Source organism: Lontra canadensis, unplaced genomic scaffold (genome assembly GCF_010015895.1).
Source record: "Lontra canadensis isolate GAN:19392208 unplaced genomic scaffold, GSC_riverotter_1.0 scaffold31, whole genome shotgun sequence".
In the NCBI taxonomy this organism is placed as follows: Eukaryota; Metazoa; Chordata; class Mammalia; order Carnivora; family Mustelidae; genus Lontra; species Lontra canadensis.
This window is the reverse complement of record NW_022631025.1, coordinates 12329860-12352341: the sequence shown is the minus strand read 5'-3', so window position 1 is coordinate 12352341 and position 22482 is coordinate 12329860. Positions and strand designations below refer to the sequence as shown.

Genomic DNA, 22482 nt, shown 5'->3' with positions numbered 1-22482 from the left:
AGCATTAACTTGCACCACCATCCCATCAATGGTTATTTAAAGTTAACTTAGTTTTACTGGGTCATAGTTCACCATTATTCCTTTTACCATGTATCTTCTTATACTCTGGAGCACATCCTTAAATTTATACTAATGTTGTTTTTAAGATTTTATTTATTTTATTTGAGAGAGAGAGTGAGATAGAGTGCAGAAGCAGGCAAAGGGCAGAGAAAGAGGAAGAAGCAGGCTCCCCGCCAAGCAGGGAGCCTGATGTGGGGCTTGATCCCAGGATTTTAGGATAATGACTTGAGCCAAAGGCAGACATTTCACTGACTAAAACACCTAGGGGACCCATACGTATGTTTTTGACAAACTTTTACTCTGGAGGATTCTTTTGTCCTAGCTACTGAATCACAGCTTAACTCTATAAAGAACTCTAAAATTTTTTCTTTTTTAAACCCTACCCCTAAATGTGATGGTATTAGGAGGTGGGATTTTTTTTTTTTAATTTCTTTATTTATTTGACAGAGAGAGAAAAATCACAAGTAGGCAGAGAGAGAAGGGGAAACAGGCTCGCTACTGAGCAGAGAGCCTGATGTGGGGCTCGATCCGAGGACCCTGGGATCATGACCCGAGCCGAAGGCAGAGGCTTTAACCCACTGAGCCACCCAGGCGCCCCAGAACTCTAAATTTAAAGTACTTCCCTTATAGCACTTTGTAGATCTTGTCCTATTTTTCTTTTTTTAACAAGTAGCAGATAAGAAATCTCAGGCCTATAAAATTATAGTTGCTTTATGGGTAACCTTTCTTTTCCCTCTCTCTAGAAGCTAACAGGAATATCTTTCTGTCACAGAGTTCAAAAATTTTACCAAGATATGTCTAGAACCCTTCTATCTGAAGGCTTAAGATTTTCTTCAAGTTTGGGAAATTTATGGGGTTTTTCTCCTTACTTTTTTATCACTTCTTCCACAGATGGCTCTTGGTTTCAGCTCAAGTCGTGATCTCACAGTCCTTGGATTAAGACCCACATTGGGCTGAGTGCTCAGCAGGAAGTCTGCTTGAGGACTCTCTCTCCCTTTCCCTTTTGCCAATCCCCCTGCTTACACACACTCTCTAAATAAATAAATAAAGCCTAAGAAAAACAGAAAACAAAACTAGACCTAGCATTATGTCCTATAAGCATTCAGGTTTACAGGAAATATGATAACATATCACTCTAATGTCTTATGATAAAGGCTAATGATGTAATATATTCACATATACAAGTATATACCATGATGTCAAATATATTACTCAAATTGATGACTTCAGTGACATGAATAATTTCAAAACAAACAAATAAGCCACCTGGTAAGATAGGGCTGAGTATTTAATAATATATAAAGAACAACAAAGCACTTAAAATAATCACCAGCTTAGCTCGGTATTTCACACCCATAATATTGTAAATGGCATACAACACGACATGACCTTCAAAACCAGACCTGATTAATAAAAAGGTACAACAGAATTCTACGGCTGATAAGCCATCACTGAAAATTATTACACATGCATAACTCCATCACCTATAAGAAATACATCCTTGTTAATGAGACAAGACTTTGACAAAGCAAAAACAAATAAAAAAGAAAGTGTATCATACATTTAGTTTCAAAAGGACAACATGAATAATTAACTTTAGAATATAAACCCAACTATTCCAATTAGAAATGAACTTAATAAAATATCCAAGAAAATGTCTACCAGGAAGTTCTAAAAATGTCATTCAACCTCATGAATAAACAGATAAATGGGAAGAGAATTAGGATTGAGGTTGCAATAGCTCAAAAAATTATATAGCTCCGAAGCTATGGCAAAGTTCAAATTTATTCTTAGAAGCCAAAATCCAACAGAGACCAAATTAATCATTGTTGGAAAATCAAATCACACCAATTTCTTTCAGCCCAAAAAAGTATTACATGAAGTTTACTGCATATTTAAAGAGTTGAGATGATTCATCAGGATGTTTTTCTACACCCACTAATACTATCCCCGAAAAGAGAGGATAGTCATTCAGGTACGTATGGCTCTCTCTCCTTTGCTTCCAAAAGCTGTGAATTCAAAGTTGTTTTAAAATATTTCCCATTTGGGGTGCCTGAGTGTCTCAGTGGGTTAAAGCCTCTGCCTTGGGCTCCAGTCATGATCTCAGGGTCCTGGGATCGAGCTTCGCATCGGGCTCTCCGCTCAGCAGGGAGCCTACTTCCCCCTCTCTCTCTGCCTGCCTCTCTGCCTACTTGTGATCGCTCTCTGTCAAATAAATAAATAAAATCTTTAAAAAATTAAAAAAAAAATTTTTAAATAAAATATTTCCCATGCATCACGATAACGGTTAAATTTGAGGAGGAGTAGTAGTGACTGAGAGGTGAGGAGCATTCTCTTGATCTGTATGTTGGTTACAGGACTTTGTGAAAATTCGCTTTTGCACTTTTCTGTATGTTTGTATGCTATACTTTAACAAAAAGTTTATTCAGTAAAAATGCTCCATATTTGCCTTTTTCCACTTTTTAAAGTAGCTACTAGTGTGAGATTCCTAAATGAAGGCTTCATATCTCACTCTTCTTTTTGCTGGTGCTTGGTACATAATAGAGGCTTAATAAAGACAGGTAAATTGACACAAATCAATAATTAATTGTACAATGTCAATAAGAATTACTTGATTCCCAGTTTTTCAACCCACATCATAAAACTATTTGCTATAGGTCCATGAGTAGTTAAATATATATATATATATATATATATATATATATATACTTGAGTCCCTATCCTCTGAGAGATAGATGATATCTGTATATACATATGTGTGAAAGAAAGGGAAAGAAGCCAAGACATAAATGCTAATTACTAACATGACACGCGCCATATGTGTGGTAAGGACAATAAATGCCATACAGAAGGAGGAAGACATTCCAGTGGGATTAACCAGGAAAGGAATAACTGAAGGAGTAGCATGTGAGCATGATAAACATCTTAGTAAGATGAAGGAAGGGACTAGCATTTACAGAATGCTTAACACTCCATGCCAGCTACCATGTGAGCACTTTCACAAACCTTACTCAATCCTTAAGATACAGCTAAGCCCACTAAGACCCTGATGGACTGAAAAATTTGTGCAAGATCACACAGCCAGTACATAGCATATAATATGACCTAAACTCTTGACTCCAAAATCAATGTCTTTCTGCTACACCATGCTGCCACTGTCTTGAAGAAGAAGAGTTTGATATCTTTGGCCAAAAATCCAAAAGCTCACACATGAGATCTGACAAAAATGGACAAGGAATTTTTTCCTACCCAATGTATATAATTCAGAATATTTTTATTCTTCAAAGTTACCTGACCAAAACCAAACCAAAACAGACCACATTTACTTACAAGAATGATGGTCTAAATTGACAGTACTGAAATTTTAATTCACAGCTTGAGATCAATCCATTCAGCTATCTTTTTGGTAAAAAGATTTTAGTCAACCACAGGCTTCTAATTAGAGAGCCTATTACCTAAGAGATGCTTTCATTCTTATGCTTTTGCCACCACATAATGTAATACACTCATTTTGGCAATAAGCATAAATACCTATTGATAATCTTGTTTTGGAAAAAGACCTTCACAGATTCATAGTCTCTTCTTGCCCTTCTTCATTTTTAGGGGACCTTTATTCATTCATTCAAACATTACTGAGGAGCCTTCAATGTCTCAGGAACTCTGCCCTCAATAATGAATAAGAGAAGCCTTGTTTTCAAGAGAGCATTTAATGTAACAACAATTTGATCCAATCTTACTTAAGTTTATTGTTTCCAGATGAACCTCCTTCAACTTCTTGACCCACAACCTACAAACTCATCAGAACTCATTCTCCCTTTCTGCTTTATTCCATTTTTCTATCTCATTCCATTCAACTTTTCCTTGACCCTTCATCCTTAAGCTGTACTAACTCCTTGAGGATAATACTGTATCAAGTATTTATTTCCTTTCCCTCCCTTCCTTTCAGAACTACTATAGTACTCCCCTGTACCACCCTTGCCACAGCATTTAATACATTGTTATAATTATTTACTTCATTCAACCCACCAGCTACTTATTGGTACATAGGCCATGCACCAACCCATGACCTACTCCTGGTCCAGGTATTGAGGCTATAAAAAATATATATTTTCCCGGTGAAAATCATATTCTAGGGTGGACTATAAATAAGACAAACAAACAAGCAATATGGCAGAATGTAATGAGGTTATAAATATTAAAAAATAATTTAACAGTTCATAGTTGTGCTGATAAATTGAAACACAGGGAGAAAAAAAAAGTGTGAGAAAGGCCAAAAATCAAGGATGATTCTTATATTTTTGGTGTGAGAACTGGGTAAATGATGGAGCTGATTGCAGAGTTGGGGAACACTGGAGGAAAAGGTTTGAGAGAGAAAGATTAAGAGTTCTTTCTCTGCTATGTTAAACTTGAGATGTGTTTTTGATATTCAAGAATAGAAGTCAAGCAGGTAGCTAAATATACAGCTCTGCAGCTCAGGAGAGAGGTTGGCCTGGAGCTCCAGATGTGGAAGGTTAAAGATGGTATTCAATGCTATGGACTGAGCTGAATTCGGATAAGCGTTCAAGAGGCAATGATACTAAGTGATTGAGAAAGATGGGAACAGAGCATTATTAAACAAGGATTTGGCAACACAGACATCAGTGACTTGACAAGAGGGATTCTATGAGTATAAAACAGTTGAGTACAAAAACTATGCTCAATGATGAGTACTCAAAAATGAGTACAAATACTGTTGGTGCAGGGATGGAAGCCATGGGATGTAAAGAAGTTGGGAACCAGGAGCTTTTCCATGGAGAGGAAGAAAGCTAAGAAGAGTCTGGGTTGTTTTTTTTTTTTTTTTCCTTAAATTGAAATAACCCAAGGGGTGCCTGAGTGGCTCAGTGGGTTAAAGCCTCTGCCTTCAGCTCAGGTCATGATCCCGGGGTCCTGGGATCAAGCCCCGCATCGGGGGCTCTCTGCTCAGCAGGGAGCCTGCTTCCTCCTCTCTCTCTCTCTCTCTCTGCCTGCCTCTCTGCCTACTTGTGATTTCTGTCAAATAAATAAATAAAATATTAAAAAAAGAAAGAAAGAAAGAAAGAATCCATTGGAGATGGAAAGACTGATGATGTAGGACAACCTGGACAAAAGAGGAGCCCTAGTACTTTAAATCCTTAGATAAACAATAAGCTCCAGGGTGCAAGCGGAGGGCCTAGTCTTCAGGAAGGACAGGCATTTCATCCACTGTCACAGGAAGGCAGACTATATGGGTACAGATACAGGTGGTTTGATGTCATGCTGAATAGAAAACTGGCTTGAAGCAGGGGTTCCATCAGGCAAGTACCACAGAGGGAAAGAGGAAAAACGCTTCTGAAGTATAAGCAAGAAGAGAAAGGTATACTGTAAAAACATGAACTCTGAGCTAGGTTAGGGAGGGGAAAAAGACATGAATGGGGTACAATAAAAAGCAGAAAAGTTAATGCCCAGGAGCACCTAAGGGAGTTCAAACATATATTTGAGAGATAAGGAAACTAGATAAGTAGATGGTAGTGATCTATTTTTCTAAAAAGTTTGTAAGTGGAACAGTTACCGGCACTGGGCTAGTTTAAGGTTGACCATGGGAATAGGTTCCTGATGGGGGTGAGGGGAGGTCTAAAAGCTAAGAGATCAGATGTTGGATTACCCACAGGGATATAGCAATCACTAGGTATGATGAGAGGAACCAGGGAACTAGGTACTGATGAGGAGGTGTAACTAGGAGGCAATGACAGATCGAGAAGGGAAAATAGTCTGGCATGTATTTCAAAAAATATGGGAGTTTTGGGCAAGGAAAAAAAATGGACTGAAGCAGCAAATGGGAGGAAGAGTTCTAAATGGAGGTGGGACTGAGGCTGAAGATGTGGGGGGAACAAACATCGTCACTTAAGGACTACAAGGAAACAGAGTTCCTGGGAATAGTCAGGTAGGGCAAGAAAGTGAAAGCAATTTTGTTCAACACTATGTCTCTATTTGATTACAATAAACTATTGATTCCAGGAGGCCAACTAGAAGGGCTAGAGGAGGGGCCCTGGAAGGCTGGAAGACTTTGTCTGGTGAAGATAAGCACAAGGCCAAATGAGAATAAATTTCCCAGTAAAACAGTGGGAATCTCAGACTCTAAAAGATCAACCAAAACACCTTTTCTAAGCTTTGGGATCTTTCCAATCAGTCTTCATTTTGTTTAAATTAGCATTGGAAGAATCCTAATAATTACCTTCACATAGAGGATCTCCCACACCTCAAAAGAAGCTCAGAGAAAGAAAGTTGATTTAATTCATTCAATACCTTTAAGCACTATTTGGCCTGGAGTGATGAGGAAAATCTCAGAAAGGAATCTCAGGCATGTTAGCTATTCCTTTATCCTCTTCTCATTTCATTTCTTCCTCTCACAAACGTCAATGGTGAGAAAAACAGCAACCACAATTGAGGATGGAGTGAGCTGGCAATGGGGATGTTCTGAGGACAAGCAGGATTCTCTGCACACCTGCCTGTGACCTCCCAGTAACACTTGTGCAGTGTGGAAAGAGTCCGACGGCTTAAAATAACAAATACCACAACAGCCTCTAACTGTCCGCCCTGAGGTACTCTGTCCAACTGCACACCACTCCCTACTACAGTGTTTCTCTAAACAGAAAAACGACCCACTTGGGGAGAGTTAATATAAATTATGACTTTTTCTCTCTCAGATAAACAAATTTACCTGCATGAAGAATTCTGAGAATCCTTTTTCTGAGAGTATATACTTAACTTTATGAAGAAACAAGTGTTGACAATATAATGATAAAACTTCATAATCCAATGGGAACTACTATCCCCTAACACAATACACCAAATCAAGACAAATTAATTTCAGTTGTCACTGTACACAAAATGTACATAAAATGAAATGTCTAAAATACATGATTGATGTAGAAAAAAACCAATTATATTGTTATAGGCCTCATTTATTTTATTTTTAATAAACATATATTTTTATCCCCAGGGGTACAGGTCTGTGAATCGCCAGGTTTACACACTTCACAGCACTCACCATAGCACATACCCTCCCCAATGTCCATAACCCCACCCCCCCAACCCCCCTCCCCCCATCAACCCTCAGTTTGTTTTGTGAGATTGAGAGTCACTTATGGTTTGTCTCCCTCCCAATCCCATCTTGTTTCATTTACTCCTCTACTACCCCCTTAACCCCCCATGTTGCATCTCCTCTCCCTCATATCAGGGAGATCATATGATAGTTGTCTTTCTCCGATTGACTTATTTCACTAAGCATGATACCCTCTAGTTCCATCCACGTCATCGCAAATGGCAAGATTTCATTTCTTTTGATGGCTGCATAGTATTCCATTGTGTATATATACCACATCTTCTTTATCCATTTATCTGTTGATGGACATCTAGGTTCTTTCCATAGTTTGGCTATTGTAGACATTGCTGCTATAAACATTCGGGTGCACGTGCCCCTTCGGATCACTACGTTTGTACCTTTAGGGTAAATAACCAGCAGTGCAATTGCTGGGTCATAGGGTAGTTCTATTTTCAACTTTTTGAGGAACCTCCATGCTGTTTTCCAGAGTGGTTGTACCAGCTTGTATTCCCACCAACAGTGTAGGAGGGTTCCCCTTTCTCCGCATCCTCGCCATCATCTGTCATTTCCTGACTTGTTAATTTTAGTCATTCTGACTGGTCTGAGGTGATATCTCATTGTGGTTTTGATTTGTATTTCCCTGATGCCGAGTGATATGGAGCACTTTTTCATGTGTCTGTTGGCCATCTGGATGTCTTCTTTGCAGAAATGTCTGTTCATATCTTCTGCCCATTTCTTGATTGGATTATTTGTTCTTTGGGTGTTGAATTTGCTAAGTTCTTTATAGATTTTGGACACTAGCCCTTTATCTGTCATTTGCAAATATCATCTCCCATTCTGTCCGTTGTCTTTTGGTTTTGTTAACTGTTTCCTTTGCTGTGCAAAAGCTTTTGATCTTGATAAAATCCCAATAGTTCATTTTTGCCCTTGCTTCCCTTGTATAGGCCTCATTTTAAGAAACATGCTGAATCACTTCATTGGCTTCAAGAGGAAGCACCATGGGAACGTAGATGGACGGAATATCCCCACGCATGGATGGAATTATTTTTGTGTGAAACCAAGAGAAAATAAAAGGTAAATAATAAGAAGAATACAACACTTCTAAATACTGAAAATACCAGACAGGGAAAGTAAAAAGTGTCATAGCACTAGGACTTTTACTGAGTATAAGACTCCTGATGAGGGGGCGCCTGGGTGGCTCAGTGGGTTAAAGCCTCTGCCTTCGGCTCAGGTCATTATCTCAGGGTCCTGGGATCGAGCCCCGCATTGGGCTCTCTGCTCAGCGGGGAGCCTGCTTCCCTCCCTGCCTCTGCCTGCCTCTCTGCCGGCTTGTGATATCTCTCTCTCTCTCTCTCTCTCTCTCTCTCTGTGTTAAATAAATAAATAAAATCTTAAAAAAATTTAAAAAAGACTCCTGCTGCGTATCATAATGCCAAGCACACTATAGACTGTCACCTTGTCAACTGAAAAAGCATGCTGAATTTAGTAACAAATCAACTGGGGGCAGGATGGATTTAAGATAAACCCATTTAATAGACAGCATCGGTGAATCTATCAAAGAACATTTCCCAATTTGGAAAAACATCAAAGGGAGTCTCAGGTGGTCTCTAGAGTCCCAGAGATGGTTAGCTAGAAACTACAGTGGATTCTTTTCTATATCTGCCCAACAGCAGATTTATTAAATGACTACCCCGTTGTTTTTCCTTCATTGTTGACACCAGTTGATTGAGAAATAACCTTTATTCCCACCACTAGGGCTTCATCACTCACAAGGAAATTACTCACACCAGGGATTATCTGAACCAATCTGAGACTGTTCCCTAAAGCGCAAAAATAGCTCTGGGTAAAGAGTGATAGAATCTAAGACTTGATTCTAAGACTCCTAAGACTTGATTCTAAGCTATCTGGACAAAATGAGCCTTACCACTAGCAGGACATCCTTTTCCACAACAAGATCTTATCCATTATATACTCATTTATTAATTATTTATTCATATACTATATCATATACTAAAATATCTATTCATATACTAAATTCAGATACCATAATTATTCATATACTAAATTTCCTAGAGTGAAACTAGGAAAAAAAACGAGACCCAAGCTCAATAATCTTATGCACAAAATCCACTTTGTAATGATCATCTTTACTTTTCTTACAGAAAAACAAACTCAAGTGTCATGACTAATGTTTATATATAAAGGGAAAGTATTAAATGCAATTATTAGAATATTCTGACTTGTGGTTAGCTAAGATATTCAATGTATTAGAATGTCACCTTGTTTGTTTTCTTTCCAGAAAAGTTAATAAAATTGTTTTCTTTTTTAAAGACTGATATAAGAAGTATTTCTACACCTTCCTCAAACAAAAAGCAAACAAACAAAAAAACCTCATGACACCTGAGTGGTTAATCAGTTGTTTTGCCACAATATCTATTTTTACTTTACTTTCAAAGTTGTATTTATTTATTTGAGAGAGAGAGAGATAATGACAGAGACAGCAAGAGAGCACAAGCGAGGAGGAGAGGGAAAGCAGATTCCCACTAAGCAGGAAGCCTGACATGGGGCTCGATCTCAGGACCCTGAATCATGACATGAGCTGAAGGCAGATACTTAACCAACTGAGCCACCCAGGCACCCCCATAATATCTATTTTTAATTGAGGTAAAATTTACATTGATGTCATGCATAGATTTTGTTTTAAAGATTTATATATTTATTCGCAAGCAAGAGACAACATAAACAAAAGGCAAGGGAGGGACACAAGGAGAGAATCTTTCAAGCAGACTCCACGTTGAGTGCAGAGCCTGATGCAGGGCTCAATCTCCTGACCCATGAGATCATGGCCTAAGCCAAAACTTAATTGACTGAACCATCCAGGTACCCCTCAAGCACAGATTCTAAAGCACAATTCAGTGATTCTAATAAATGTATTCCCTCTTGTGATCTTCACATTTCCACCATTCCGAAAGTTTTACTGAGCCCCTTCCAATCAATCCCCCCAACCCCCCACACCAAAAGCAACTACTGCTCTGAAATATTTGGTTCCTTTCCTTCCACACATTTCTGAGATTCGTCCACAATGCATGCAATACATGCAAAAAATGCATGAGTTAGTAGTCTGTTTTTTTTCCAATAGCAGAGTAGCATCCCATGGTATGACCGACACCATCTGCTTATCTATTCTCCTGTTGGTAGATATTTCAGTGTTTGTGGGGTTTTTCCCAGTTCTTGGCTATTGTGAATAAAGTTGTTGGTAGACAAAGAATCCTATTCTAATCTAAATGTAATCATATCACCTAAAAATTAAGACAGCTTCCTGCCTAACCAGAAGCTGAGTGATTTGACTGTATAAGCATCACAGGAAGGGAGTGAAAGGAGCCCCACCTCTGCCACAGAGCCCTGGCTAAATACATGGGACCCACTCCAAGGAGCCCACATCTGTGATATGTGACACCACGGGCAATCACACCTTGGGAGGAGAGACCCTTTCTCTACAACATTTCAAACAGGAAGTGTTTAGGGGCAGTGGCAATAAAGTACATCTCTTCTCACCCTCATGTGGTGTCACACTGCTTCTAGTACCCACAAAAATACACTATTAAAAAACAACATTAAAAAAATAAATAAATAAAACAAAACAAAACACACAGACACACACACACACACACACACACACACACACACACACACACAGGAACAACAACACTGGGGCACCTGGCTGGCTCAGTCAATGGAGCATTCAACTCTTGAACTCAGAGTAGTGAGTTGGAGCCCCACACTGGGAGTAGAGGTTACTTAAAGACAACAACTGCCACTGCAACACACACATACAAAAAGGGGTTTTGAATTACTTGTCCTTGGAGATCTCTGAGCACAAACATCACAATGTTAGCTAGCTAATGTTAGCATCATCAATGGCTAGCCATGTGTTAGTTACGTAACTTGGGTAGGTATATCATTTACCACTAAGTCCTTACTTTCCAATATGCAGAATAAGATAATTATAGCATCTTAGAGTCGTTTTTTTTTTTTAATATTTTATTTATTTGAGAGAGAGAGTATGCATGCATGAGCTGGGGAAAGGTGCAGAGGGAGAGAGAATCCCAGCTGACTCTGTACCAAGTGCAGGCTCAATGTGGGGCTCAATCCCAAGACCCTAAGACCATGCCTTGAACTGAAATCACGAGTTGGATGCTCAGGGGCGCCTGAGTGGTTCAGTTGGTTAAGCGTCTGCCTTCCGATCAAGTCATGATCTTGGGGTCCTGGGATGGAGCCTCACATTGAGCTCCCTGTTCAGCGGGACTCTGCTTCTCCCTTTGCTCTTCCTTGTGTGCTCAACTGACTGCATCACCCAGGCATCCCTTAGGGTCATTTTAAAGTTCAAAATTAGATGATGTACATAAAGTATGCATAGTGGCTAACACATTTAAGAATATAAATACTAGCTATTGATAACAAAACTTTTTTTCATTATTTTTTTCTTTTTTAATTAACATATAATGTATTATTAGCCCCAGGGGTACAGGTCTGTGAATCGTCAGGCTTACACACTTCCCAGCGCTCACCATAGCACATAACACCCTCCCCAATGTCCATAACCCAACCACCCACTCCCTACCCCTCTATCCCCAGCAACCTTCCGTTTTATGAGATTAAGAGTCTCTTAAAGTTTGTCTCCCTCCCAAACCCATCTTGTTTCATTTTTTCCCTTCCCTACCCTCCAAACCCCCCACTTTGCCTCTCAAATTCCTCATATCAGGGAGATTAGATAACTGTCTTTCTTTGATTGACTTATTTCACTCAGCATAATACCCTCTAGTTCCATCCATGTTGTTGCAAATGGCAAGATTTCATTTCTTTTGATGGCTGCATAGTATTCCACTATATATATATAACCACATCTTCTTTATCCATTCATCTGTTGATGGACATCTAGGTTCTTTCCACAGTTTGGCTATTGTGGACATTGCTGCTTTAAACATTTGGGTGCACATGCCCCTTCAGATCACTACATTTGTATCTTTAGGGTAAATACCCAGTAATGCAATTGCTGGGTCATAGGGTAGTTCTATTTTCAACTTTTTGAGGAACCTCCATGCTGTTTTCCAGAGTGGTTGCACCAGCTTGCATTCCCACCAACAGTGTAAGAGGGTACCCCTTTCTCCACATCCTTGCCAGCATCTGTCATTTCCTGACTTGTTAATTTTAGCCATTCTGAGGTGTGTGAGGTGGTATCTCATTGTGGTTTTGATTTTTATTTCCCTGATGCTAAGTGATGTGGAGCACTTTTTCATGTGTCTGTTGGCCATCTGGATGTCTTCTTTGCAGAAATGTCTGTTCATGTATTCTGCCCATTTCTTGATTGGATTATTTGTTCTTTGGGTGTTAAGTTTGATAAGTTTTTTATAGATTTTGGATACTAGCCCTTTATCTGATATGTCATTTGCAAATATCTTCTCCCATTCTGTCAGTTGTCTTTTGGTTTTGTTGTTTCCTTTGCTGTGCAAAAAGTTTTGATCTTGATGAAGTCCCAATTGTTCATTTTTGCCCTTGTTTCCCTTGCCTTTGGCAATGGTTCTAGGAAGAAGTTGCTGTGACTGAGGTCCAAGAGGTTGCTGCCTGTGTTCTCCTCAAGGATTCTGATGGATTCCTTTCTCACATTGAGGTCTTTCATCAGTTTGGAGGCTATATTTGTGTGTGGTGTAAGGAAATGGTCCAATTTCATTCTTCTGCATGTGGCTGTCCAATTTTCCCAACACCATTTGTTGAAGAGACTGTCTTTTTTCCATTGGACATTCTTTCCTGCTTTGTCAAAGATTAGTTGACCACAGAGTTGAGGATCTATTTTTGGGCACTCTATTTAGTGTTCCACTGATCCATATGTCTGTTTTTGATAACAAAACTTTACTTCCAAAACTATTTATTTATTTATTTATTTATTTATTTTTAAGATTTTATTTATTTATTTGACAGACAGAGATCACAAGTAGGCAGAGAGGCAAGCAGAGATAGAGGGGGAAGCAGGCTCCCCGCTAAGCAGAGCCCGATGCGGGGCTCGATCCCAGGACCCTGGGATCATGACCTGAGCCGAAGGCAGAGGCTTTAACCCACTGAGCCACCCAGGCGCCCCTCCAAAACAATTTAGAGAGTATAGCCTCAGATTTTCATTTTCTTTTTCCATTTGAAGATAAACACCAGAGTTTCCCCAAATGAGTGCATTCCTCCAAAAATTAGTTCAAATTCAGTAGGCATTATGTAAACCAAAGGGTTCCATAATCAAGCAAATTTTGGCTAAATAACTTTTTTTAAACTGCGAAACTGCTCAGTGTTGTAGCCACTGTGCCAAAGCACACTATGAACCCTACATCAAGACCCAGAATGTACTATTTCCAAAGTAACTGAATCATGAAACTGACTCCTGCTTTATCGAGAAGATGTGATCTTCCCATCTCATTTAGTTAAATGCTCTCTATTCCTTAAATCTCAGGGAAGCCTTCTTTAAGCCTTTAAACTCAATCAAGACTTTCTGCTAGGGGTACCTGGGTAGCTCAGCCGGTTGAACCTCTGCCTTCAGCTCAGTTCATGATCTCAGGATCCTGCGATTGAGCCCCACATCACATCAGGCTCCCTGCTCAGCAGGAAGTCTGCTTCTCCCTCTCTCTCTGCCTGCTGCTCCCTCTGCTTGTGCTTTCTCTCTCTCTCTCAAATGAAAGAAATTAAAAATCTTAAAAAAAAAAAAAAAAGTCCTGCTTGATACCCTCAGCTTTCCTTAGACTCTTCCTTCATCACCCTTACAGGGATTCCTATTAACGAACCTGAAAAATTATTTGATTACTACTTTCATCTCACCCACCAAATTATATTATGCTCAACTCTATACCTCTAGCATCTAGCACAATGTTTGGTGCCAGGTAATAGATGTGGAACAAATATGTGAATCCACGAATTTTACTGCAGCTTTGCTATAGTGGAAAACTGAAAACAATCTAAGTATTACTACCAGGAAAGTAAGGTACTCTACATTTATATTAGACAGCCATTAAAAAAGAATAACTTAATCTTTGTATTCTGACATACCTACTTTAACTGAATGAGAAAGAAAAAAATGTACTCTATTACATATATACTATATTGTGCAAAGACACCTAAAAACATACACAAGTTGTTAACAAAAAAAAATTGTTCCAATTTTAGTATATGTACTGCGGAAGCGAGCATGTTAACAAAAAAAAACAAAAAAAAAATTTAATAGTGACTATATTTGAAGAGGAATAGGACTGGGAAAAGGTACTTTGAATTTTGGACTTTATACATTTCTCTATTTTCAATATTCTCCAAGAAGTATACATTTATTTTTAATTAATTGCTTTGAGCAACTGCAAGTCTACATAAATTACCATATGCTTTAGGCTCAGTTCATATTTGTATCACTATTTGTCAAAGATATTTTTGTAATGATCCCTATAGCAATCTTGAGAGGTAAGAAAGATAACAGATAGTAACAACCCCGTATTAAAAGCTAGAGGTAAATTGCCTAACACCATAGAGCAAAAGAAACAACGGAACTGACGCTAAAATTAGTTGATCTTTTTCTTAGTCCAATGTTCTTTTCATTACACATCACTGCCTTTCCAGAAAGGGACATAAGGCAGTCTTGATACAATTAACATTTTAATGCTAAACGACTAGAAGAGGTTAAACCTATTCCCATCTCAACAAGTCATTAGAGGACACTGCAGGCCAATGGCCACCGAGTCCTCTTCTAAGTAACCCGAGTGAAAGAGAGTTTACAAAATCCTAGTGCATGCTTCTATTGGACAACTCTCTTATATTCAGCTGAAATCTCTCTGTAACTTTAACCTTTTGGTTCAAATTTGGCCATCTGGAAAGCTACAGAATAGGCTTCGCTCTTCTTCTGGAATATATTCAACATATGAAGACAGCTATCAGCCGTGTCCTTTTGAGAATGGGTGCTTTACTTAGACAAACTTCCCAATAAAACATCTATCATTACCCAACTGGTTAGGAAAAAAGGGAAACTATCATGCAGGACTCCTACAAACTCATGAGATATAAATAGGAAATTGTCATCACTATAGTCCTTTAAGGAGAGCTAGAGAACCATGCACTCTCACCACTCCTTTGTCGGATGGCACTGAATCAAACAGCTTTCTGGTATAACACACAGGAATGAAGACGGATTAGATGTTTCTGACAAAATCCTGGCACACAGCTGGTTCAAGGATTTGCTAAGAAAAGCCAATTATTATTTCTTTATTAGAAAGATGAACAATCAACCTAATCTTCCTCAGTAAAACATTTCTTGAAGTTTTGGTCAGATTCTCCAATAACAAAATACCTGCTTATTCTACCAATGGACAAATGAGACTTCCCCACAATTTAAAAGAGGCAAAGAAATTGATGGTAAAAGTTATAAAATGAAACTTAGTGACTGAATTTGGGACTCATAAGAAGATTTAAGAGGGTAATGACATGGTTGTTAGGGAACCAAGAAAATGAACAATGAAAAATACAAGAAGTACAAGGTCAAGAAGTCTTATACTTAAAACTGTAAGAGGTAGAGGAAGCTACATTATAGCTAAATATTTATTAAAACTGCTTTTAATGAGCTGATGAAAACCAATCAGAATTAAATGCTTGTGCAAAAGCTCAGAACAAATGGACAGGACAAGAAAACATCTACTAGGAATAGCACAGCTTTTTATATTGGTTTACGGATTAATGAGCACAAGCTTGGGAAAGTCCTCCCAAAAGCTTCCCCAGGTTTTGCATCTGAATGTGAACCTAAATAAGGAAAAGGAGAGGTCCTCTGAGCACCCAACTGAAGATATCCCTCCTTACTCTTCCTTACTGAGTAATCTTGCACTTCATTAGAGTTTATCATAATCTGTAATTATATATCTCTGTGCTTGCCTGTTGTCCAATGACCCAGAAGACTATAAGCTCCTTGAAGGCAGAGTCAACTCTTTTTAACACTGCAAACACAGGAACATGGGGTTTTGTACATGGAGGGTGCTCATCAAATATTTGAAAGGTAAATAAGCAAAGAGAGAGAAAAAGAAAAGGAGATCGAAGATTACCATAAACAGTTTACTTTGCTTTCTTACCCAATATTGATAAATTAATCACCTAATGGACACTTATTACGACCCAGAACAATGCACACGTCATTTAGTTTAGCCTCCCAACAGAACTCTGAATTTTCCTCCAGGTCACAGAAACCCTCCTAAAAAAGTAAATTACTTTTTAACCAACAAAACAAGCATCTTTACGTTAGCCAAATAACTTGATCCTAAAACAATCTTACAAAAGAGACGAATTATGTTGGTGAGGATCCTGGGGCTAAGAGTTCTTCATCCTTCACATTCTCCCTACAAACCTCTGGGCTTGTAGTTTCTACAAAGAAACAGTGGCTGCAGAAACTTGGTGCAAACTTTGACACTCGTGCTGTAATTCTCGTTTCTTACTGCTAATAAGTGCTCCAGACGGGAACCGTTCAGCGACTCAATTCTCCACTCGCATTTTAGGTTTGACGAGGGTCCCGTTCACTCCGCGTAATTGGTTAAATGCTGACCGCCAAATATACTTATGAGGAGATAACACGTCCAGGGCAAAGAAAGGGCGTGGGAATACCATTTTAGAAAAGGTTGCACTGCAGCCAAAACTAACTCTGGGCTGCGGTCCACAATCGCTCCCTCCCAGCTCCTCATTTCCTCTCTCCCCTTCACCGAACCATTCCTTCCTAGAGTCAGATTTGGTGCAACAGGCAGGTTCCTACCTTGGTCTGAACACTCTTATCAAACTTGTCATTTTTGAAGCTAAAGGTATTCTGGTACCTCTGAGGCCTGGAACGAGCCACGTTCCCTTTCTGGGAGCTCATCGTGGAAACCACAATCCCCTCGCGCCGGTACAGGGAGGACGCGGGGAAGACGAAGACGCCAGGAACTGCCCCACGGAGACCACGCTTCTGTCACTGACCCGGAAGGAACTTATCCAGTCTTTCCGCCCCCGCCCCCATCAGCCCACGTGACTCATCGAGGAGGTCAAAAGACTCCCTCTCCTCTGTCAAAACCCTCAAGGTTCTTCCACGCGTCCCAGTCTCGACCCATCCCCCTCCGCGCAACCTCTCTCAAGCCCGGCGTCCAAAGCCCGCTTCCTGCGAAGCGAGAATTCCCCCATTGGTCCGAACGTGGCAGTCCATCAAAGCGGAGAGGCAAGGAACCTTTGCCTTTATTGGCTCTCCTTTTCCGCAATCCCCGCCTCCTGCCGACCCAGCTCAGCCTCTCCCGGCGCCCGACTCCGCTGGGCGGCTTGTGATTGGTTGAAGTCCGGCTAAGCTGTGCTGCGTCCCTCCCCCGGCCCGCTCGCAGGCTGGAACCCGGGTCAGCTTGGCATCTTCCTCCAGTCAGTGACCAACTCCTGCTTCAGCGAGCCTTCTGCTCGTCCCCTCGGTTCCCTTCCAGCCTTTCTCCCGCCACCAAAGCTAGCCTCACGGTGGCAGGCTGAGGAGGAGCAAAGAAAGGAGGATTAAAGAGAAGAAAGACCTGGCTGGGTTTGGCTGGTGTCTGCAGTGCCAGAAAGGGAGGTGGCGGCGGCGGCGGCTGCGACCACGGCCGCGCGGGACGTGAGGCCCGAGAGCCGCCGACGGCGACGGCCGCTCCAGAGCCTCGCGCCGGGGCCGTTAGTCAGCAGAACGCGAGCCCGTGTGGAGGAGCAGGGCCGGCGCGAGGCGAGACTCCAGAGCGCGAGCCGGCCCCCTCGGGCGCCGCCGTCCTTCCTCGTCCCGGCGCCTGGGGCTGCAGCCCTCGTCCCCGCTCCTCGGCTTCGCCCGCCCGCAGGCCGGGAGAGTCCGGTGGCGGCGGCGGCAGCAACGTGGGTCGCACCTTGTGGAGGACAGCGCGTCGGCAGAGGCTCTCTCCCGGCCCTTTCTTCCCGACACCTTGGCCGCGGCCCCTCAGGTGCAGGTGCGTGGGGGCCGCGGCGGGCCGGGCACTGCGGCTGGGCTCTGGGAGGGGGCGCTAGGCCCGGAGCCGCAGCGCGGGAGGGACGAACCCGGGCCGGGCGGGGGGAGGGGAACGGGAGGCGTCTTTGTTGTTGGCGACCGGGATCCCTCTCTGCCGCGGCCAAAGGCGGGGAAGCCGCTTCGGATCGGGTCTGGTTTTGAGAGGCTTCGCTGGTGGTTCGGTGGAGGGGAGAGGTAGGAGAGTCCCTGCGAGCCGGGAGGCTGCGGGAGTCTGGGCGCCGGAGAGAGACGGAAAGCCGGCCTGGGAAAAAGGTCTTATAGGTCCTCCTTGCGGAGAAGGGTCTCGGTTCACTTGTTTTGCTCCGCTCCCCGCGGACAGAAAGATGGGGTCAGCGTCACATTCGGCTCCCTGGCTCCCCGTGAGGCTGGCGATGCCCGAAAGGCTTCTCCTGAACGTCCTCGTGTGTGCCAGCCTCGATCTGAGATCGAATCGGCCCCGTTCTCGGCGATTTGTGTTCCCGGCGGGCCGTCTTCGGGTTCTTTTGCTCTGGGCGGCTCAGCTTGAATCTTAACCAGTTTCGAACTCTGTTTTCGAACCCTAGATTGGGCTCCTCAGTAACTGCTTCTGAGCTGGAAAAGGAGAGGTTCTGTTTGGAATTTTTTTTTTTTTTTTGAACTCTGAAACGAAAGTTCTGTCGAGTTTGAGGGTAGGTTGTGGAGGGCTCTCCCCCCGCCCCCCCGCCGCCGCCGCCGCCGCCGCAAAGAAAAGTGAGTTTAACCCCGGCTTTTTGTTTAAAAAAAAAAAGTTCAGAGCTTTGATCCTTGGGGAGATTCTGCCAATGCCAGAATACAGGTTTTGGGGGGTTTGGGGCGATGCAAGTTTACGTGAAGTGGGCTTGATAAGCAAAAAGATAAATAACGGAGTAAAGGGGTGATCTTTAAATTTTGTCTCTTTATGGAAAGGTGTTTTCTGTTTATATTTCGTAATGTCTATGCATATAATCCTTCATCCGCAAGGTGATTCATTGATTTTTTTTTTTTTTTAAGACTCCAATAAATGAAAAGAATTTTGGAGATCTTGTGTCAGCATTTGGAACGGCCTGATGTGTCTCTGTTTACATTTGAACAGGAAAACTTAAAAATGAACTTTTCTCCGTAGTTTGTCTCTTCATATGTTGATGGCATAAACTCATTCGTGTAACATACCTAGTATCTAATCATAACCAATATTTTAATAATCGTGATTACCAGTGTTCTTACTTGGGACTGCCCAACTCTTTGGTTAATTTTTATTGTGAGAGTAAAGGTGGTAGCTTAAGGAACAGGGGAGATAGCCATGATTCAGTTTACAAAAGAAATAAAATCCCTGTTGTGCAGTAATTGCTTTATTATTTGAGGTCTGTGAGGAAATAAATAGCACCCTCCCCCATATTTTGACCTCTCTTTTCTCCTACTCTACTAGTAATAAGGTTAATTGGGAAGGATAGGATTAGGTTTTTAGCAGGCTAGGCAGTTTTAATTTTGTCGCCTGCTGTGCAGGACTGTAGTTAGTAAGTGGCTTGTTTCTTTGAGTATCTTTGCCCATTTTGAAATATGTATGAAATGATATCTGACAAAGAATTTCTATTTCCTGTGACCAGATTATCTTAAAACATCATGGCAGATTAATGTTTTTGATAAGTTAAAAGAGTGCTTTTCAGTGCAGTTCTCTTATTTTGGTATTATGAATTTCAATTCCTTGATGAAGAATTAGCCTAAAGAAATACAGTTACAGTAGGGAGAATGCCTATCCTATGTGCCATCCTCTAAGAATTGAGAACTCAGAATTTCTTTCATGTTAAGATTCATGTTAATATTCTTAGAATCAGTGATGATGAGAAAATAGGGTGACGAATTGGCTTGTTTGGTTTACTTGTAGATATTCTAGTATATCCAAGGTTTTTTTTAATTCTCAAAAATTCTTCCTTTCCTATCTGTTAAAAAACACACACACATATATATATATATATATATACACATATATATATACACATATATATATATATATATATATATATCCCTATTTTTGCTTCTCATACCTATCTTTGTGAGTTGGGGAGGAAAAATGATGTTATTTGTGACATTTTTACAGATAAAATAAAGCCCAGAGAAGTTAGTTCTTTGAATTGCTCAAAGCTACATAATTTGTAAGAAACAGAATCTGGGTTTTCTGACTTAAGAGTCCTTAAGAGTCCTGAATCCTTTGCTTCGGAGCAGTGTTTTCCAACCAGCTGTTGGGACCCAACAGTTTTTGCCAATTCAAATGAAATAGAAATACAGCAATATGAGTATTGGCAACATACAATATAATGAATATTCATGCACCCATTACTCAGTTGGAGAGATAAAAAGACAAAACAAAATGAAGCTTCCTTTGTACTTCAAAAACCCTTCTTAAATCCTACTTCCTCTTCCTCCACCCTCCAGCCACTAACCGGAAATTAGAATGCATCCTTCCTATCCATGTGTTTATAGTTAACTACATGCCTTTATGTCCTCGATCATTATATAGTTTTTCTTCGATTATTTTGACTATTTAAATACGTATTTGTAGCCTGCTTTCTAGATTTATCTATGTTTATTCGGGTAATTCTAGTTTATTTTTACTGCGATAATGGTATGTGTTCCATTATGTGACTATCAGATTTCTCTTATCATTTTAGTTTTTTCCAATTGCTTATTAAACACTGTGGGGAATATTCTTGTATATGTTTATTTAGGTACATGTGCAAGACTTCCTCTAGGGCAGGGGTTCTTGAGACTATATCCCATTTTTATAGAAATATTTTATAACTTCTCCAATTCTGCCCTAAAATGAAATTCAAAATAATCAGCTTGCATTCATTTGAAACTTAATGAACTTACAAATTTATAATGAAATTAAAACTTAAATAAATTTACATTATATTTTAAAGTAATGCTCTTACTAAAATGTAAGAATTTGTAATAGAGTAATGTATTTCACTGTGTAGATGCTCATACCAAACCACACTCTAATCTTGCTACGAAGTGTGATAGTAGACTAGTAAACGCAGAATTCTGGGAGCTTGTTAGAAATCAGAACCTCAGGACCTACCCTACTGACTCATGCTGAATTTTAACAAGACTCCCAGGTGATGTGTGCGCACATAAAAATCCAGAAAGCACTGCTGGAAGAAACAGTAGTCAGATACTTTTATACCAATGTTTAGTATCACCATGAATAGGGTAAACTACTGATGCAAATTATTATTGCTATTTGTTTAGATTTCATTTATTCATTCGAGACTGCATGCATAGGAGTTGAGGGGTGTGCAGGAGTGGGCGAAGCGGACTTTCTTCTGAGCAGTGAACCAGACTTGGGGCTCTGCCCCAGTACCCTGAGATCATGGCCTAAGCCAAAGGCAGGCGCTTAAAAATTGATTGAACTACCCCCAGGCACCCCTACTGATGCAAATTAAAACAGGTGTGTTGAATTGGCTGTTCAAGTACTGATGGTGGCACTGTTGTTGATAAATGAATTTCTGAAATAACAAACTATTTTCAGTAAAGTTTGGACCAAAAAATGTCAGTCTTCTTTCTTTACATAGTGGTTGCCTTTTTTAAAATCATCTATATTAAAGCAATATAAATATACTCTGTGTTAAGTCCTCTTTATAAATATCTGACCTTATTTCCCCCACCCCCTTCTCAATCCCTTAAATGAGCAATCAGCAGAATATTGAAAAGTCCTGAGAGGAGACACGGGGCAGCATTATTGTTTGCATGCTCCAAGAGTGCCTGGCGTCCCTGGAAGCTGTTCAGTAGTGCCCCCACTTGTTAAACAACTAAAGAGCCATCATTGAGATTTCCCTGGGAAATCTAAAGAGTGCTAGAACAAAGGGTATGTATGAGCAGCAGCTTTAACTTTATTGGATAACCACCAGTTTTCTCTCAAGTGTTTCTATCAGTAATGGATGAGGGGATCCATTTTCCCACCTTTCAAATACTTTATTAGACTTCTCATGGTTTGCCATGCTGAGGAGTATGTGAAGGATGGTACCTCATTGGAATTTTCATTTGCATGGCCCCAGTTAGTCCTGTAGTTGAGAGCACTTGTATTTTGGGGTGCATTCGTGTTCCTTTTCTGTGAATTGCTTATTTGTTGTTTTTCCTTTAATGGGATTGTTTATCTTACTTATTTGTAAATGCTTTTTATGTATTCTGGATAACAGTGCTTGGTAGCCTTTACAAATATCTTCTAGTCTGTAACTGTCTTTCCATTTTACATATGGTGTGTTTGGGCTTCTGGGTGGCATCTGCCTTCAGCTCAGGTCAT

The 22482-nt window shown here is 40.5% G+C and overlaps 2 protein-coding genes across 2 annotated transcripts in view; one reads left to right on the top strand and one right to left on the bottom strand.

Annotated features, from left to right (window-relative positions):
* The window catches only part of CUNH9orf85 (chromosome unknown C9orf85 homolog), a 63883-nt gene extending 46674 nt beyond the window's left edge, over nt 1-17209 (bottom strand). The window contains exon 1 of the mRNA XM_032866626.1: nt 16962-17209. Coding sequence (XP_032722517.1) covers nt 16962-17063 — 102 coding nt within the window. The 5' untranslated portion in view covers nt 17064-17209. The remainder of the gene's footprint in view (nt 1-16961) is intronic.
* A 330-nt stretch (nt 17210-17539) lies between these two features.
* Nucleotides 17540-22482, top strand: part of ABHD17B (abhydrolase domain containing 17B, depalmitoylase) — a 56348-nt gene continuing 51405 nt past the window's right edge. The window contains exon 1 of the mRNA XM_032866625.1: nt 17540-18147. The gene's annotated coding sequence lies outside the window, so the exon portion shown is untranslated. The remainder of the gene's footprint in view (nt 18148-22482) is intronic.